The 18952-nt window shown below is 38.9% G+C and overlaps 1 protein-coding gene across 4 annotated transcripts in view; it reads left to right on the top strand.

The window, feature by feature from the left end:
• The first annotated feature begins 3294 nt into the window (after positions 1 to 3294).
• Positions 3295 to 18952, top strand: part of sash1a (SAM and SH3 domain containing 1a) — a 436741-nt gene continuing 421083 nt past the window's right edge. Inside the window, exon 1 of one of the 4 annotated variants that reach the window (XM_015348122.2) lies at positions 3295 to 5084. In XM_015348122.2, coding sequence (XP_015203608.1) covers positions 4584 to 5084 — 501 coding nt within the window. In that variant the 5' untranslated portion in view covers positions 3295 to 4583. The remainder of the gene's footprint in view (positions 5085 to 18952) is intronic. The other 3 variants (XM_015348115.2, XM_006625870.3, XM_015348148.2) reach the window with 3 other exon arrangements.

An 18952-nucleotide genomic window follows, 5' to 3' on the forward strand; every position in this document is an offset into this window, starting at 1 on the left:
TGGACCTGGGAAAACACAATCCACCAGGTTTTATACAGTAATGTAGTTCACTCCTCAGAGATTTCTAAATACTATGAACAATTTCATTTTGATTTTTAATTAAGTATTTAAGAGATTATTTCAAATGACAACACCAACACACCGTAGTGCTGTAGGACCAGTCACCCATTCCTGAATTTAACAGAACCAAACTAAATTCATTTGCTAATTTGATCAAAACACATGTATTCCAAGTCTTTACAAATTGATAATTTACAGTATGTGTGCCACATAGACCTGCTGGACTGTGGCTGTCTGGGCTGAAGGTTATCTCTTGTGTTATTAAGTTACTGTATGTCATATTTTATAGACTAAATGCTTTACCTGTGAATTTTGATGTATACAAAGTTAGGTTGTGTACATTGACGCATTAATGGAAATATTTCACACAAACAAGTATTCAACAAGTTAATAAACTTCTAAAGACTCTAGTTTCTATATATGGAGTCCTGCTATTGAGTGCCTGAGCATATACAGTAAAGTATATATATTGTAACGCCCTCGCCTGGTGGTGAGGAGGAAGCGCCCCTAGGCGCTTGTAGTACCGCTGGGCATGCTGGGAGTGGTAGCCGGGGAGAGTCTGAGGGTCCCATCAGACTCCCAGCGGGAGCAGCGTGAGGCAGGAGCAGCATGAGGGGGCTGTCTGCACCGTGGTGGGGGCGAGCACCACAGCCACGGCTCGGGAGGGGCCGCTGGGGGTGGGCCTGTCAGACCTGGCGCAGCGTCAGGCAGCTGATCCTGACGTGGGGCCGGTGCTCCGCTGGAGGGCAGCAGGAGCGCGGCCTACGCGAGAGGAGCTCGCCCCCCACCCAAAGTCCATCAAGGCCTTCTGCGCCCTGTGGGAGGCCTTGGAGGTAATGGGCGGGTACCCTCTAGTGGTGAGGTATGGTGGCAGCTTGTGGTGCACGGCCAGCCAGGCGTGGGGCACTTCGGCGGTAAAAAAACCCTGCAGCGTCTCCGAGGCCATTTTTATTGGGGTCTTTGCCACTGGGACGTTGAGCGGTATTGCTGAACGTGTGCGGTGTGTGTGGCGCAGAAGGGCCCCCCAGAGCGCTCTCGGGCCCCCCTCCAACAACACCAGGTGGGGGCTCCTATGGAGCTGGTGGAGGTGGACGTTTTGGGCCCGTTTCCACGCACCGAGGCCGGGAACCGCTACGTCTTGGTGGCCATGGACTATTTTACGAAGTGGCCGGAGGCCTACGCCCTCCCGGACCAGAGTGCCCCCACGGTGACTGATGCACTACTGGAGGGGATGTTTGCCAGGCTGGGGGTGCTGGAGGAGTTACACAGTGACCAGGGGCGTAACTTCGAGTCCCAGGTCTTCGCCAGAGTGTACCAGCGCCTGGGGATCACTAAGACACAGACCACCCTGCTACATCCCCAGAGCGACGGGTTGGTGGAGCAGTTTAATTGGACACTCGCCACCCAGCTGGCCACCCTGGTGTCCCGGCACCAATGGGACTGGGAAGGCCACCTCCCCCTTGCGCTCTGGGCGTATAGGACCGCGGTCCAGGAATCCACCGGGTGCACCCCGGCTTAGCTCATGCTTGGCTGGGAAATGCGAATCCGGTGGACCTGGTCTTCGGCCCGCCACCTGGAGACGGGTCGGCACCACAGGCTGGACTGGACTACGAGTGGGACCTGCGGCAGGGGTCCGGCAGAAGCGGCACTACGACCTGCGCTGCAGGGGGCGCCGGGGACTCGGTTTGGATATACAGCCCCCGCCGCCGCAAAGGCCTCAGCCCTAAGCTGGCGCTGTCATGGGAGGGGCCCACTAAGGTACTCGGGGTGATGATGAGCAGCCGGGACTGGAGCCGGCCAATAGTGGGGTGTCCGTGGGTCACCAGCCGTCACTGCGGCGCAGCGGCCGCTCATGCAGGGTTCCACAGCAGTAAGCCGAGTACGAGTACAGCCTGAGGGGGGTGTTCTACGTCGGCGAGACGCCAGGCGCTTCAGGTGGGGGCAATGTAACGCCCTCGCCTGGTGGGCATGCTGGGAGTGGTAGCCGGGGAGAGTCTGAGGCTCAGCACGATGACCAGCGGCTGACCCTACCTGTGTAAATAATGTCCTAGTAGTTCTAGTGCCCTGTGTAGTCTTATAAGAGTATAGCGTGTTGTTAAGTAATTACCACCCTAAAGATGTGTACGTGTTCCGTCAGTCTCCTCATGTGAGTGTATATCCTGTGTTTGGTTTTGTGTGGTTGTTAATGAATAAAGCTAGGGCTTGGTTTGTTAATCGCATCTCCACTGGTCCTTTGTTCTGAAAAGAACCTGTAAACGCTACAAGGTTTTAAGGTTTTAATACATAATTCAGATTTACTTTCACTCTAGGTTCTGCCATCAGTGCGTGAGCTGTAACCTATTACAATTTGCCTTCATGTACAGTACATACTGTACTTCTTACCATACACTTTCACACAGTGCCTGTGACATTATTATTATACATATACATAATTATACATAATTATACATATACTGTCACACCCTCTGCAGCCAGAGGGTGCTCCTTCTCTGTCCTGTCCCTAGTTTCCTGCCTGCTGTCCTTCCGGTCCCTCTCTTTCCCTTGGGCTATATATTTCCGGGTCTTGCACTCTGCCCTCGCTCAGCATTGACGTTCGGATGTCCTGAGATCCGCCTAGCACCAGGTCGCCCCACGTCCGATACCTGAGGGCATAGGTTTCTATACGGCACTCCTGAACTCTTTGCACTAACGAGCCCGGGCCTTTTCCCGTCTCGCCGCTACGCATATGGGTCTTTTTCCGCTCTCCTGCTCTACACGGTTAGTCCCTTTAGATGTCTTTGTATGTCACATATACATGGTCATATGAACAGCAGCTGGCACTAAGTGGAAGTGGAAGCTGACTTTGCAACAAAATCAATGGCTATGAAGAATAGTATTATGTAAAGTAATTCAATACTTGCAAGGGGGGGTGAGTGATACAGTACGTGTACAGTACTGTAACACGACCAGAACTGATTATGGCGACGAATTATGTATAGGTATGCATCATGATGTGTATTTTTAAAATATTGTCTAAACAATTAAAATATCAGACTTTTGTAGGTATATCCCAATGTACCTCAGCAATACGAGTAATAATAGAAAGCTACCCCAGTTTCTTAGCTTTAAACACTATTTTCCCGCAGTTAAATGCAGAGGGCGCTAGAGTCTAATAACCAACACAGCCTACAGTATAAGCATTTTCCTAGCTTACAGAAAGACCAGAGCACAGAAAGAAGCAACTTCAAACTAGAGAGAGCAAGGGAAAGCCGTTTCTTTTGCGACAGCAAGTAATTTCGCTTCTCAGACAAAAGGGAGAAATTGAATACATAATCAGTGTTACCCAAAGAAAAAGTTTGCAACGACCGGGAATGTTTTAATTTGACGTTTCGGGGTTGCATGACAGCTCTTGTACCCTACGGTACTTGAAATGTAAGCTACGCTTTAATAGTAAGAGCAGAAGATACAGTAGGTTCTGCTTTTAAAAAAAGGATGGAAATTGTCAACGAACGTGGAAAGAGTAGTCACAAGAGGAAAGAACAACTAGCAGCTTTATATTGCTAGAAATGTGACCGGGATTTGGAGCGAGCAAAGCAAAAAGCCGCTTGGGCGCTGGGTGTTAGAATTCCCGTAGCGTTTGTGTGTACAATATACTGTAGACAAGGAGAGAGGGATGTACAAGAGCGTTATAATTCATTGAAAATAAAAGAGACAAGCAGTGCTTTCTGAATTGGTCAATGTAGAATAACCTGCCCCCCTCAATGTAGGAGGAAAGAACAACAAGGAAGAGCACACAAGAATATTCATTTCGACAAAATAAATCGGAATCGGCGGGCAACTTCTGTCATCTCGTTAGTTTGAATCAGATGCTTGGTGTCTAACCAGGATGTGGAACTACTGGTGCAAATAACGACACGAGATACCTTTTTTTACATCAGCTCTACAATAAAATAAGAAACGTTTAAACAAAACGTTTAATCCCGAGGAACGTTAAAGGAGAAACACATTGCGATTACGTCCGGATATTTGTAATTTGTAACTGTGAAGTAAGTTCACGGTAAATGCACCAATTGTTGAGCCAAGCATTACTGTGACGGTGCGATGGTCTTCACTCCTTTTGTCAAAACCGAATACCCGTTGATAATATTAACAAACCTGGAGAGCAGTAACGGATTCCGATTGGATTGAAATTCTTCATCTTTGGTGACACGGTTTGAGCTGAATGTACTTTTACAAAAGGAAAACTGTCTTCCTCAAAGGTGATACTACATTTGGGATTTATAAAACAGCGAATTGAAATTACCTTTAGCTACATTTCGAAAATTTAGTGGGAGACAACAAAACAGAAGATGATGGCGCGACGTTTGTAAGCGGACTCCTGCCAGGTGTATTTCTGGTTTAATACAGTAGAATTTTGAAAACAAGGCTACTTTATAAAATGTTTTTGTATGCACATCTCAGTCTTTGTTGATTTTGGAATAATATACGTTCAGGAATAGCATAAACAGGTACATTGGAAATCCATTTTTTTTCATCTCAAAACGATGAACACCGGCCCCAACATTGTATACGAGTGGCTGAAGACCCTCCAGCTTTGTCAGTATGTGGAGTCTTTTGTGGATAATGGTTACGATGACCTGGAAGTTTGTAAACAGATAGGGGACCCCGATCTGGATGCTATCGGAGTCTTCATTCCTCACCACAGGCAAAGAATACACGATGCAGTGCGGAGGCTGAAAGAGGAAGAAAAAGAAACTGACTCCGGTCTGTACTTTACTCTGGAGCCGATGCCCCCCACTGCAGAGATTTACACCAGCCACATGGTGGAGCAATACGAGACCAAACTCAGGGGGTCCAAGTCGTGGACCGAACCTAGCGGTGACAGGGCCGGGAAGAACCAAGGGAATCTGAGCACGAGCCGAAACCAGCACCTTGGGCCTTGTAAAGAACTTGTAACTTACCCCAAACTAAAATTGAAGATCATGATTAGGGATAAACTCATCAGAGATGGAATTAACCTCAGTAAGCCGCCCTATTCTAACAAGGTATGAATTTATGGGTTTCATATCTCATTTTATAGTTTCCTTTCTTCGAGTTTTATACCAGGATTTGCTATTGGCGGTATGTTTATGTAATGGCATTTAAGTATGACATTTAATGTTCATTTAATAAGGTTTAATTTTTAGGCAAATACAAACTTGTACTGTAGGTAGCAAATCTACAGCATGTAGTCTGCAGAAAAGCACTGGGAATGGCTTGACTGTGGGTGGAGGTAGGAGGTGCGTCTCGGAGCGAAATAAGTTTGTGACTATAGGCAAGTGCTGACAGGGATGCTGTTCCAAGTATTGTAATTTACTGGGAATTGCAGTAATATGTAAAATCTCTATATAATATTAAAAGTGGGATTTTTCTTAACATCCTTAAAAATTAATAATGGTTTCAAAGACTGAAATTGCCACTAATCTTGAGTAATTTAAAATATTGGCGGGCAAATCTCGAATTCGGTATTGCCTATACAGATCTGTGGAACTATCCGTTAATGTTGCAATACAATTACACTGTTACACTGTTGCGATACTTTTGGTGCCTAAACCAACAAATCAACACCCCTCTTCTTATATTACGCACATTATTCTCCAGATGTGCTCTGCAAAACGTTTTGCTTATGCGCTTGGCCCTACTGAATTAAAAACAGCTTTAATCTTTTTGAAGTTGAATATAAATAATGCGAAAAGTCTGCTTTTTGTGCGTTATTTAATGGATACTGTGGTAGTGTCTGGCTTGAGTGAATAATTAAACAAAACCAACCTCCCAACATGGGATTAGTCATCAACCTGGTCCAGACAGTTTCTTGGACCAGTGACCACAGCCGGAAATCGTTCTCGTATTTGAACAAATTGCTGGAAGGCGTAGCATTAAATTTAGTATGGCTTCATGTCGTTTTGCTTAAAATGGTGTTTCTGTTCAACATTAGCTGGATCTCTGTGAAAAGAGAGAGCGGTGCCAGTCTGGGTGTTTCGATTAAAATAACCCGGTCCTGGATTTATTATGTTTGGGGTTTTATTTGCATTTTAACAATTACGAAATATCATCGCTTTCCTTTACAATTGCAAATTGAGTTACTGTATCTGTACTGGAATTTTTGTTAGCACGTGTTTGAAATGACAGTGCACCTTAGAACGCTGCCGGATGCCTTTGACTTTAGAATCCTGTTATTTTTGGAAAGAGGCTCGAACTGTAACTGCATTACAGTAAAGAGCACATATAGTAGTGTACCCTATCCAACGGATTTTCCTAAATTAAATTATCGTGAAACTTTTTTGACAGTATAGATCTTTTTAAACATCAACATTTCAATGGATATTGTTGGTTTACAGAAGACCTTCACTTTACGTTCAATGTAAAGGTTTAATTATTAGTGGACAGGTTGCGCTGACATGGCTTTAGTGTTTAACTGAAATCGTATTACCTTATTATTTAGTACTATAAGTATAGTTAATTTATTTAGTCATAGGACAATGTATTTCTAAATATTGTGTTTTTATTACAGACATTTTTTAGGTGTAACTTCAGTACTCTACACATAAAGAAGTAAATATGTTCGGGTGTGTGATTTTTTATATTTTCTGAATAAGGGATACTAAGGTTTCAAAAGAAAAAAATAGGATTCAAGTAAACAATGGTTTATTCTGAAAATAATGCGGAGTACACCAAGGTAGTGTGAAACTGCACACATTCCAGGACTGTGCATATGGTTTTACTTTAATATATTGTGTGTGAAGACATTTAGCAGCAATCTGTTTAGCAGAAATTTGTGTCATCATGGCATTTGTCCAGGTTTAGTAGTATTTTAACCCTGGAATGTAAATGATGGAAAGAAATGTATTAATACTGTATACAAAACCAGATCCATTAGATGCTTCAGAAGAGGATAGCTGATTAACTTCCTTGTCTTTTACTGACTACATTTCCATATAAGGTTGTCTGTTTGACCTGTTACTTATGAAGACTTGGCCAGCAACTGCAAATACAGTACATTGTCTTTGTGCCTACAGCTTAACAAGGCCTAATGCCTCCCCACAGGTTATTTCCTTTAAACATGAGTCAGCTTATCTATGATGTAAATACAGCGCACTATACTGACCAGATTAAAAATTCTTTGCTAGTGCCTGCAACACACACAGAGGCAGTGGGCCTTTAAAGAAAGAACAGCATGGATAAAGACCTAGTAGACACTAGGGATTCAAGACAGAGAGCTCTGTCTCAGACAGGAGGCTGTTTGTGGTGCATCTGACAATCAATAAGTAAGAAGGATACCTTAATTAGTTTAATGATTTTCTGTGTTGGGAATGATTTACGCTATATTAATTAATTTGAAGTGACCTACTGTACTGGTGTGATCAGAGAGTGAGGGATAATGTGTTTTGTCATTCCTGTAACTGCAATATTAAAGATTACATCAAGCATGCTGTGCTATACAGTATGTCATAGGAATACAAGCAATTACTTTTAGCAGATGCTTGTAGGATCTAAATTAGCAGTGGTATTTTTTCCAATTCTTAACTTAGCTGTGAAATTGTATCAGAAAGAGAACATTCACTGTCACATAGATAAAACAAGTTAAACTCATTAAAAAGAGGGGTTTAAGTAAAATACTTTGATTTAAAGTTTAGTCTATTTTTAATTGGTTACAATTTGGGTATTGTTTATTTAAAGTCACTGAAATTAAAGTTGAAATGGGCACTTTGACAATTAAATCTTCTTTTATTGGCAGATTAATGTTGTATTAAGTTATGCAGCTTTTTTACAAAAAACGTTACATAGTATATTTGTAACTGAATACTTTTGTAGCCAACTACTGGTACTGCACAAATCTTTAAAGAGCAATGTGTTATACCTAGTATCTATGGATAACTATTATAATATTGTTTTAAACTACACTTGATTATCAATGGGCATTTAAAAGAATAACTTTGAAATGCAAATGGTCTGATGATAGACACACTAGACCTTTTTGAGGACACTGAAAACATTTGTATCTGGCAAAGCACTAATTCTCATTATTTATCAAAGAAGAGCTAAGAGTACAATAAGTTGCTGTTAACATTTCTGCATGATAAAATCATAATTTACACACCTGTGCAAAATACAGTATTTTCAGCAAATATTGTCAGTTATTTTTTGTCACTGTCATCAATTAGAGAGAGCAATGTTATTCAATAGTGGCTTACATTATCTGTGTATTGCATTTGGAATATTTTTAGATTCACCATTTCTCCTAAATTAAGTTGTTTATAAAGCTTTTCTGCAGTTTTGTGATAAAGAAAGGTGTCTTTTCTAAGCAGATCAATGACATTAAGTCATCCATCCATCCATTTTCAAACTGCTTTATCCGGTTTCAGGGTGCCGGGGACCTGGGGCATATTCCAATAAGCAATGGGTACAAGATTGGGTACACCCTGAACAAGACACTAGTCCATTACAGGGCACACACAGATGCAGACAAGTACATGCTCACATACCAACACACTAACAACCAAATTTGCACAGAAGCAATAATACCTACCAGTATGTTTTTGGACTGTGGGAGGAAACTGGAGTACCCAGAGGAAACTCACGTCAACATGGGGAGAACATACAGTACAAACTCTACGCAGATACCACCTCACGTCTGCAATTGAATACAGGGTTCCAACACTGTGAGGCAGAAATGCTAACCACTGCATCACCATGCCACCCACATAAAGACATAACATTGGCAAAAAAGTTACTGTATGTCACATGCAGCTTCTGAAGCTGATCCCAATCTCTCAGCTTGAAGTCATGAATTTTCTTGTGAGGTTTAATAACATTTGCATGAGAATAGCTTGAGGTCCTAGAATTGCTCGTTGTCCCTGGTAAAAACTTTTGATCTGCAAACTATTTTATTGTAAAAGTGGTAATTACAATAAAGCCCTGCAGGTGTGTTTTGGTTTAATAAACACTAATAATGATGCTTTGTAATTTATATTTTTTTGTACAGAAAAAAGGCTAGCAAAATAAAGATTGCATAATGATTAATTTCTAGCTTTCATAATGGTATTGAGGTGTATTGAGTGTACTGAGGATGAAAACATGATTTATTGAATTGTTTTAGTGGCTTGAATTAAACAAATCTCAAGCTTAAATGTCAATCAAATGCTTAAATTTTATGAGTCAGGTTTTACTTGTACAGAATATGATGGGCTCAAAGTGACTGTAACTTATTATTCAAAACTGCCCCTTTTAATCATGTACTGTACACTGTTTAAAGTTAGAGCTGCCATATCTGTGAGATACAGAATTCTACTATTGTAGGCAATGCTACACATAATGTTATGTTATAATAATAAAAAAGGAGATAAGGTAATTTACCTAAATATTTCCTCAATACAGGAGATTTAAATTTATGACTCCCGTCCTTACACACTTAACCAGCTTCCACTCATCTCTCTGCATTGTTGTTCTGAAGGCCTGGGAAATCAGACTAATCAAAATGGTCCCTCATTCATTTTTAAGTGTACTTCTTTCAGCTGACTTAAAAAGCCTATCACTTTTGGGACATTTCTTTAGAAGCAGTTATACATTAGTCCTATACATTATTTAGCCATTACATATTTAGTGTTGATTGACTATAATATTAGATCCTCATATAATATAGAAAGTAACAGAGTAACAGCTTCGCCAATAGCAAAGCGGAATTTCATGCAATGAAGCCAAGCCAGGAGTGTGAAATAATGAGCAAATGTGAAGACAACCACTATCCTCAATTCTCAAAGTAGAACTCCCTTGTTTGTGAAGTTTATCTTATCTATTACCTTTTGTCATGTTGTATTATTTATTAATCAGTAAAGAAATCAGTTATATCTAACTAAACAGAAGTGAAGTACTGTAAATAACACACTGTGGTTAAAAAGATTTACTCTTAGGACCACTGTGATCCTTTACACTTCTGGGGGTGCTGATTTATCTTGTTTGAGATGCAGCTTCTAGTTTTGCCTATTTACAATGTAGTTTTATAAGAGCTAATTATGAGCGTAAGAAGGCCATTTGCCATTTTGTCAACACAAATATGTTTGTATAAGGTGATACCAGAACATATCAGAACCACCCATAACAGAACACCATGTATAACAGACAGCTCTATTGCGACCTGTGTTTAACAACACTTTTAGCTGACCATATCTGCAATATTTGCTTGATAAAATGTACCTTTAATACAGTATAATTCCAACATTTCTTAAGTTGAGATCAGACTGTACTATTCGGTTGAACACACTGGGTTGTGTTTGCAAAATGTTTTGACAACAGTGCACACACAGCCTTTCAATTCCTGGAACCAAGGCCTTGCAAAAAGGACTTGAAAACAGTTTTTAAAACCTATGCCTAAAGTATGTTCTTTTTCTAGGAAAATAGTTAATTTCAATCAGCCAGTAATAATCTTCAGCTCAGATGGAATAAAAACTAGTAGAGACAGGGAATCCTTAATCCTTGCCCTAAACTAATCTAGAGTTAGGAAGAGCCTATCAGTTTCCTAATGCTAACATCTTGATCAAAACTGCATCTAATGTCATCAACTAAAAGATGATTACTGTAAAATCACAAAAGTGCTTATTTTTTAATCAGATTAGATGTTGTGTTTGGACTGAAGTCAAAGAATTGATGACACAGTTTACTGTGGAAGATGAAAGAAGAAATCCCAGCTGACCAAATCTAGTTTTCAGCAATTTTCTTGTCAAGACTGGGCTATTCAAAAGCTGTACAAAAGAGATGAATCACTGTTAATGCCCACAATTCACACTGCTTTCAATTTTTTTTTCACAAGTAAGCTTCCACTTGACTTTAAAAACAAATGAGAGAAAAGAAGCATTCCCCCCTCTATGACTTGAACTTTCATGAATCTATCACACTCACAGCTTCATACTGTACTTCTCTTAATAAATTCTTAATGAAAACTAGCTGCTAATGTAAGGTTCTTTTAAGTTCCTGTCTCAAGAAGTTGAAAACAAAATATATTTTAGTACAACAGGACAAACTCAAACAATGTAGTGTAGAAAAGCAAGCAGCCTAAATGAGGTCTGTGTTGGCAGCAATAGGGTATCCTTCCTCCTAGACACCGCCCCCCACACCAAAAGAACATGGCAGTCTTCCATGCCAATATCATTCTTCAAAAGTTTTGAAAATGCATAATATTAGGGGTTAGCTTCTTTGAAACTTCAATAAATTGCAGGTTTAGCTACTTTTCAGCTTTGTTTATGATTTTTTATGTTTATGGTTCACATTGCATTGAAAACCTACATTATGTGACTGAGAGTCATAATTCTCATTGGATCTCGTTTGGTCTGGTTTGTACTGGGAATATGTTATTTCATACATTTATCAAGTATGTCTTTGGATGTATTTAACAACAGATGGCTTGTGCTTGGCTTTTTTTTCTCTTAATCTTGGGTATTATCCAGAGAGACATTAAAAGCAGGATGTAGCGTCAGAGTTTATGCTCCTTGTGTTTTTTTCATAGCATTATTATCCTCGTTTCAGTTTTAGAGGGTTTCCTTTGAGAATACAGTTTTATATTATTGTGTCCTGGTTTTACCTGGTCCTAAGGTCAAATATTCTGTTGAAATATAAATTTTTATACTGAATGTTCTATATTTTTCATTGTATAAATAGTCATCATTTGTTATATTAAAACTCAACAACATTCTTTTTCTAGGAAATAAGCATAATGTAATGTAAAATGCAGAAAAGACTCCAAACAAATTATCTTTTGTTACAGCAAATTGTAATTCCCTCCTTTGTCCCCTCTTCAGTTTTGTTTCTAAAATTTCTAAAATCTTCACTCTTTTAGTTGTTTGAACACATCAGGGAGAAGGTAATTTTTTCCCCAATTAATGTAAAAGTATCTGGCAAAACACATCATTAGCTCCCAAAAGAGTTACTGTAAATGTAGTTCGTGTTTACAAGCTAATGTTTTATACAAAGTCGAAGCTGAAGAATACTCAGTAGTTCAAAGCCTGAGCTGTATGTGAAATAGTGAAACTTCACAATTCCTTCTTGTACAGCATTCGCTGTAGTTCAACGGTTATAAGTTCTAAAGCACAGAACTTGTGAAAATTCCAATCTAAAGCATTGGAGCTCAAGCACACTGCTTGAGTAATAAAGGTTGATTGTCTTTCTCTGTCCTTGGAATTAGAAATGAGCTACATCAAAACAGGAGAAGGAGATCAATAGGGGGTCACCAGTGAAATAGTTACTAGGTACTTTCTAACTGATACACTGCATCACTGATTTTAACTTTAATCACTTCAAACAATAAACAAAATTAAATTCATATTACTTTGATTGGATGCACAGCTTTCAATTATGTAGCATCTGGGATATCTACAGTAATGTATAAATGATGTTCATTGTGGTAAGCTGTCTCATAATGACTTTGTGGGGATCAGTAGTGTACTATATATAAACACATATGGTTTTATTCTCTCAATTACTAAAGAACTTTATAGGCTGTTTGTTTTGTCAGCCTGTGTTTCTTTTTGTACATTGTCTGTAAAGTTGGTAGAAACCAACTTTTGATGTAAGTCATGGCAGCAGCAATCAGTTTGGATAGTGAGATAATCCTTGTAAACGATACATTTGTTTTCTTAGGAACAAGCAACATTACACGTTCTGGCCTAGATTCAGTAACATTATACCCCGAGTGCTATCTGCTTTTTTTTTACTAAGATTCTGACATTGTATTTCATTCACCATTTCAATTCACTATGTAACACCTTAAACCCTAAAACTAAAAGTCATCATTTTCTCATAGTAACTGTGGCTGAGTAGCAGGTTTTTCTTTCAGCAAGCTGTTTATTGCATTAAAAAAAGTCACAAGAAAGTTATTAACCATTAAGACCAATGTAAAACAGTTATACATTATTTTAAATAGATTTGAAATTGAAAGAACTAGGAAATTACAATGCAATTAAAAATCATGTTACTTGTATACAGTACATTTTCTTCCAATGTCTCCTGCAGGTTCTCATTACATTACAACCGGATTTACAGTATGTTCCCTTGCATGTGGCGCTCTATTTTTACATGTTGGATATTAAATTGGAAAGTACTTACACTGTACATTACTGTATATTCACATATGAATATTTGATAAATACACTTAAAAGTATTTTTAACAATTGCAAGCATCCTATATACAGTAGAACTGTAGAGCAAATCTGCTTCAAGGAATTTGCTTGTTTTCCGACTATTGGAATTGAACCCTGAAATAAACTACCGTATTGTGTCAAGAACCATTCTATTCTGCAAGGCTTTTATGTTCTGTGTAGAAAGGCATCACTTTGATTGAGGAATGGACAAAAAAACAATTGATTATGCACTCGCAATACAGCATTTTAGCAGAAATGATAAAATACTGAAGTGACTCTCAGAAGTTCATGTGATGGCATTGTATATTAGCTGTGTCCATGCCTTGCTAAAGTACTGTACAACTCATACAGTATGTTGACTACTACAGAACCTCTGTTTTTTGTGGATTGATTATGGCAGATCAGTTACAGTGTGTCTCTTTCCTAAGATGCTTAAAGCTGCAGTTGTCAGGAGAAGGACACACTTGAGAATCCTGCTGCAGTGTTCTGAAGCATCCTTCTGTCATCTTGGATGTAAAATGGAGATTCTGACCATAAATAATTAATGAATGTTATTGTTTAGACAGTAAAGTAATGCACTTTTATTTGTAAATATTTTGCAACACTCCTCAAATGATTTGTTTTTTCAACAGCCATATTTGAGCTAATATGATTGCATTAATACAGATATTAATGCTGTGGGCCTATATATGATATAGTCATTATAAATGAATTATTTCTGTAACATTAACTGGATAAGAAAACACGTGACTCCCCTGCTGGGATGCTGGTTGGCTGGGAGGCTGTTCCACGGCTGGGATTACCCCCCAGCAATGCTGCTGCCCACTTAAAGCTGAGAGGATTGGAGCATTATTTTCTGTACATATACTGTATAATAGAGTTTATTGTTTTCAATTATTTTTTTCCATGAGACACCATAGTATTATTTATACAGTATATACTCTTCATATACAATGTAAGAAAGCCTCGATTTATGCAGTAATGACTAAAATTAATCTATTTTCTATTTTCTGAATAGCATTCTGTTCCGGTGTTCTTCTTCATAACAGTGAGAGTCGCTTTTGTGAACATTATTCAGTACTTTCCTTTTCAGAGTAATATATAGGTCTGTTAGCCTATAGTTTTTTACTTTGAAAAGTTTATAAAGTGCTATTAATGCCTTATTTAGTTCTTATTTTTAAATTTCATTTCTATATTTTATCCTTTTGTGAAGATATTGTGCTATACTGTATGTCTACTTCTCTTCAATAGTGAAATACAGGAGCACTTCTTTATAATTCACGCATTTGGAATGAAGGTTAAGCATGTCCAAAACTCATCAGAATTCTCATCCTGAAAGATAATAAGTAACCCTCCAGATGCTAGCCTGCTCATACATTACTTGTTTCCTTCACAACAGGCTGAAGCAGGGATTACTGAAAAGTGATTCAACAGTCATGTCAATAATGCATTTTTGTATTCAAGGTGGCGAATTTTCTTCATTTCCATATAAATGAGGTTCAGCACAATTTTTTCTCTCTCTTGAGTGAAAATGTATAATTAAGTCAGATTTTTGTGTTCAGTGTAGCAGTGGAACAAGTATATAAGATGAGCCTATATAAGATCCTGGAACATCCAGTAGGATTCTAAAATAGGTTCTGATGCAAGATCTGAAAAGATCTTATGGGATTCTAGAAGAGTGCTTATAAGATCCTGTTGGTCTCTTAGGATCCTAACTCTGCATATCAGTAATTCTTGTCCAACAATGAAAATACCTTCACGTCTTGCTTCTACACCATGCATAACTCAGGCCTCTGAGTAGCATAGCAGTTAATGGCTACACACCCTTAGCATGTTTCTCAAAACAAAGGAAAATTGTCATTTAATAAGAAGTTTAAAGGAGGCATTATTGTTTGCTTCCACATTTGCAAGAAAAATATTTAATATTATGTACAAATAATGTTTTTTGTTTTCTCTATTACAGAATTATAATATTTCAAATATACAATATGAAAACAACTTTTGCTCATGCACAATAAAAGCATTCAGTTTAGATTTAGAAAGGAATTTAACTAGAGAAATGAGATTGTGTGTATGTTTGCAAATGTGAACCATTCTATTTAGCTTTTGTTACTGTTCTTCCATGGAATGCTTATTTTTCACCAGTAATAAAGTTTAAAGTCCAAAAGACAATGATATACATGAACAAGATGATTTTATACATCTGCTTGACATGGTCATAGTACTGTCACGGATGTCGGAAAGAACGAACCATAGAACGGCAGGAGAGCGAATAGACCTTATGCATAGCGGCGAGACAGGGGTTAGCCCAGGCTCAGCTGTTCAGGGAATGCCGTATAGAAACCTATGCCCTCAGGTAGCGGACGTGGGGCGACCTGGTGCTAGCCGGGTCTCAGGACATCCGAACGTCAATGCTGAGCCAAGGCAGACTGAAAGACCTGGAAATATATAGCCCCAGAGAGAGAGAAACACCGGAAGGACAGCAAAGACCCGGAAATGGGAGGCAGGACAGAGAAGGAGCGCCCTCTGCAGCCAGATAAGTACGACATACAACATGGTACTTTTGTTTTTTTACCTGAATTTTGTTTCATATTTGGAAGGAAATCCACTTTTATCGATTGAGACATACACTTGAGGCAGTCACTTTATGGTCGAACAGAACCCAGACGGGTACAAATGTGGTCCAATAGAATATAAAGCAGTATACTGCATGTCTGTAGTTTTTATTTACGGTATGAAATGGTATAATAAAAGCATCATTTTATTAGTTCACTTTACCTGTCACCTGTCAAGCTGTATTTCTACCACTTTAGGGAAATAATTAATTATTTATTTCCAGCAGCCATATCACCCTGCAACTCACAACTGGCATCCCACTGCAGCTAAGCAGGTGTGAGCCTGGTCAGTACCTGGATGGGAGACCTCCTGGGAAAAACTAAGGTTGTTGCTGGAAGAGGTGTTAGTGGGGCCAGCAGGGGGTGCTCACCCTGCGGTCCATGTGGGTCCTAATGCCCCAGTATAGTGACGGGGACACTATACTGTAAACAGGTGCCGTCCTTCGGATGAGACGTAAAACCGAGGTCCTGACTCTCTGTGGTCATTAAAAATCCCAGGGTGCTTCTCGAAAAGAGTAGGGGTGTAACCCCGGTGTCCTGGCCAAATTTCCCATTGGCCCTTACTAATCATGGCCTCCTAATAATCCCCCTCTATGAATTGGCTACGTTACTCTGCTCTCCTCCCCACTGATAGCTGATGTGTGGTGAGCGTTCTGGCGCACAATGGCTGCCGTCGCATCATCCAGGTGGATGCTGCACATTGGTGGTGGTGGAGGGGGGTCCCCATTACCTGTAAAGCGCTTTGAGTGGAGTGTCCAGAAAAGCGCTATATAAGTGTAAGCAATTATTATTATTACATAGGAAATTAATGTACAGTTTATAGAAATAGGTAAATAAATTTCAGTTTCAGTTATAGCCATTCTGCTTATACAATTAGCTTAGTATGAAGCTGTTTCAGCACGACTGTTGCAATTCTGGTCTCAATTAAATTAAATCTCTGATGGTTTTTTCACCAAATGGGACAAAACTAGGGTGGAAAATCTTTTTTAAAATATACCAAGGCAACACAGGTCAGCACCTCCAGATTGTAAGAGGGAGTGACAGACAGACTGAAGCACTGGCACAAACTTCAAATGAAACTCCAGATGAAGACGTTAATGCCAGTGCCTTCACATCCATGTGGTCTAACAGGAGCTCTTAATGTACAGTTTAGATGCATCTTGCAACTTATAAGTGTTGATCAGGTTCTTCTGTATTTTAATGAACACCCAGCCATCTAAAATATTTTAAAAGGAGTGAACATAAGAAACTCCATTTTCAATGGAGCTGGTAGTCCACGACCACTTACTACAGAATTGGCTATCTCTTCTATTCGGTCTTGCACAGCAGTAGTCTAATTTACAAAGCAAAACAGTACAAAGCCTGACCTGGGGTGCAATACTCCAAGAACCTGTAGAATCATATACAGCATCCTTTATGCTCAGTTTCTACCACTGAATCCTGTACAGATCAATCACTAGGGTCTTACAAGGACTGCATATGGGGAGTTGTGGCTTAGTGGTTAGCTCTGCAGGAGGATTGTGGGTTGAAATCTCTGTATGGAGTCACTGCTGCCACACTTCACAGAGATTGCTTAAACAAACTCAGCTGTATAAATGGATACTAATTTATGTACAGTATATAAAACAACCAATAGTAAGTTGCTCTGGATAAAAGTTTAAATAATTTTAATAATGACACCTAGAGGATCATCGCAGGATTCTGCTAGCATCCTGCCAGGATCCTAAGCAATCTTACAATGATCAATCAATTGCAGTTCAGTTGCAGAACTGGAATGGGATATGTATGAGTGGAATTGGAATTGAAATGGACCACATTGAATTGAGGTGGAATTGCAATTGAACAGAAGGAGCTGACCTCAATTTGAGTTGAGAAATTCTTACAATAGCATATTAAACTAGAAAGCAGCTACAGTATAACTATAACAGCTATAAACTGCTATTATGGACGAAGGATCCTCCATAACAGCCTTGCAGCAACCCTTTTTAAAGAATGTTAAGCCTTATTATAGGGAATGGAACTAAAATCATGTTACCTCCTTCCAGAATTACAGTATATTTGAAATGGATGAATTCAGGAAAGGTCACCTACAGTAGGTTGTTTTTACAGGGTAAGTTGAGGTAAAATTCAAGAACAATTGATAAGTTGAACCAGAGAGGTTGTAGATAGTTACATCATGCTTCAAAACCATGATTGTATTATATGTTGAAAAGGTGTTAACAGGTGATCAAAAGTAAAAAGTTTGTGTTTATTGCTAAACATATGAAGGTTTTAATATTTACAGGAAGGCAAAGTGCACATATCCCCTAAAAACACAGTATTTACAGTATGCATTTTTAAGTAAACAAGCATATTTAAAATTCTAAAGTAAGCCAAAGTGTTCTTTTTGCAATTTTTAAAAATTGTTTACATATTGTATAAAGCCTCTGTGGTCAGTTGTAAGTTAATTTAGACCTGTAATTTCTGTCAACACTAAAGGAGACAAATTGATATTTGAAATAGCTGAGGTAGTAATGACTGCAATCTAAGTGGCTTTGTTGTTAATTGCTCTATAAGCAGCAATTTAGAACAGCATGGTTTCTCTAGATACGATCTAAGATATTTTGCTTTGACAGATCGCATACCTTTCTTTGCACCTGATATTCCTATTATACCCTGGACAAATAAATTCAAACAGAACATTTTCAGCAACCAGAAAGTCTGACCTCAGATACAGTATTGATGATTCCCTTATATTTTTGTCTCTCTTAATTGAAATCAAGCTCACAGATAATTTTGTAAACATTATACTGTATGTTGCAACAAGCATTGAATTTACAATCCCACCATTTACAGTGCAGTATATCGGTCATTTGAATGCTGTTTTCTTACACTGTTGACCTTTAATATATTTTCCCCATTGTAAGTGACATAATTTTCTTTGATCGTATTTTGAAATATTAATTACATTAAACAGTTGTGTTTATAGCTTCAACTCCGCGAACCTGGGTGTGTAGTTGGGATGAGTATGTTATCAGTGTGTGCTTATTTTAAAACTTTACCTTTAATCTTGGCACAACAGTTTCTCAAAAACAAAGAGTTGAGCTCATTATCCCCTAAATCTGCTTTACTGTACGTCTCCCACTATATGTC

This window comes from Lepisosteus oculatus, chromosome 2 (genome assembly GCF_040954835.1).
Source record: "Lepisosteus oculatus isolate fLepOcu1 chromosome 2, fLepOcu1.hap2, whole genome shotgun sequence".
Lineage (NCBI taxonomy): Eukaryota > Metazoa > Chordata > Actinopteri > Semionotiformes > Lepisosteidae > Lepisosteus > Lepisosteus oculatus.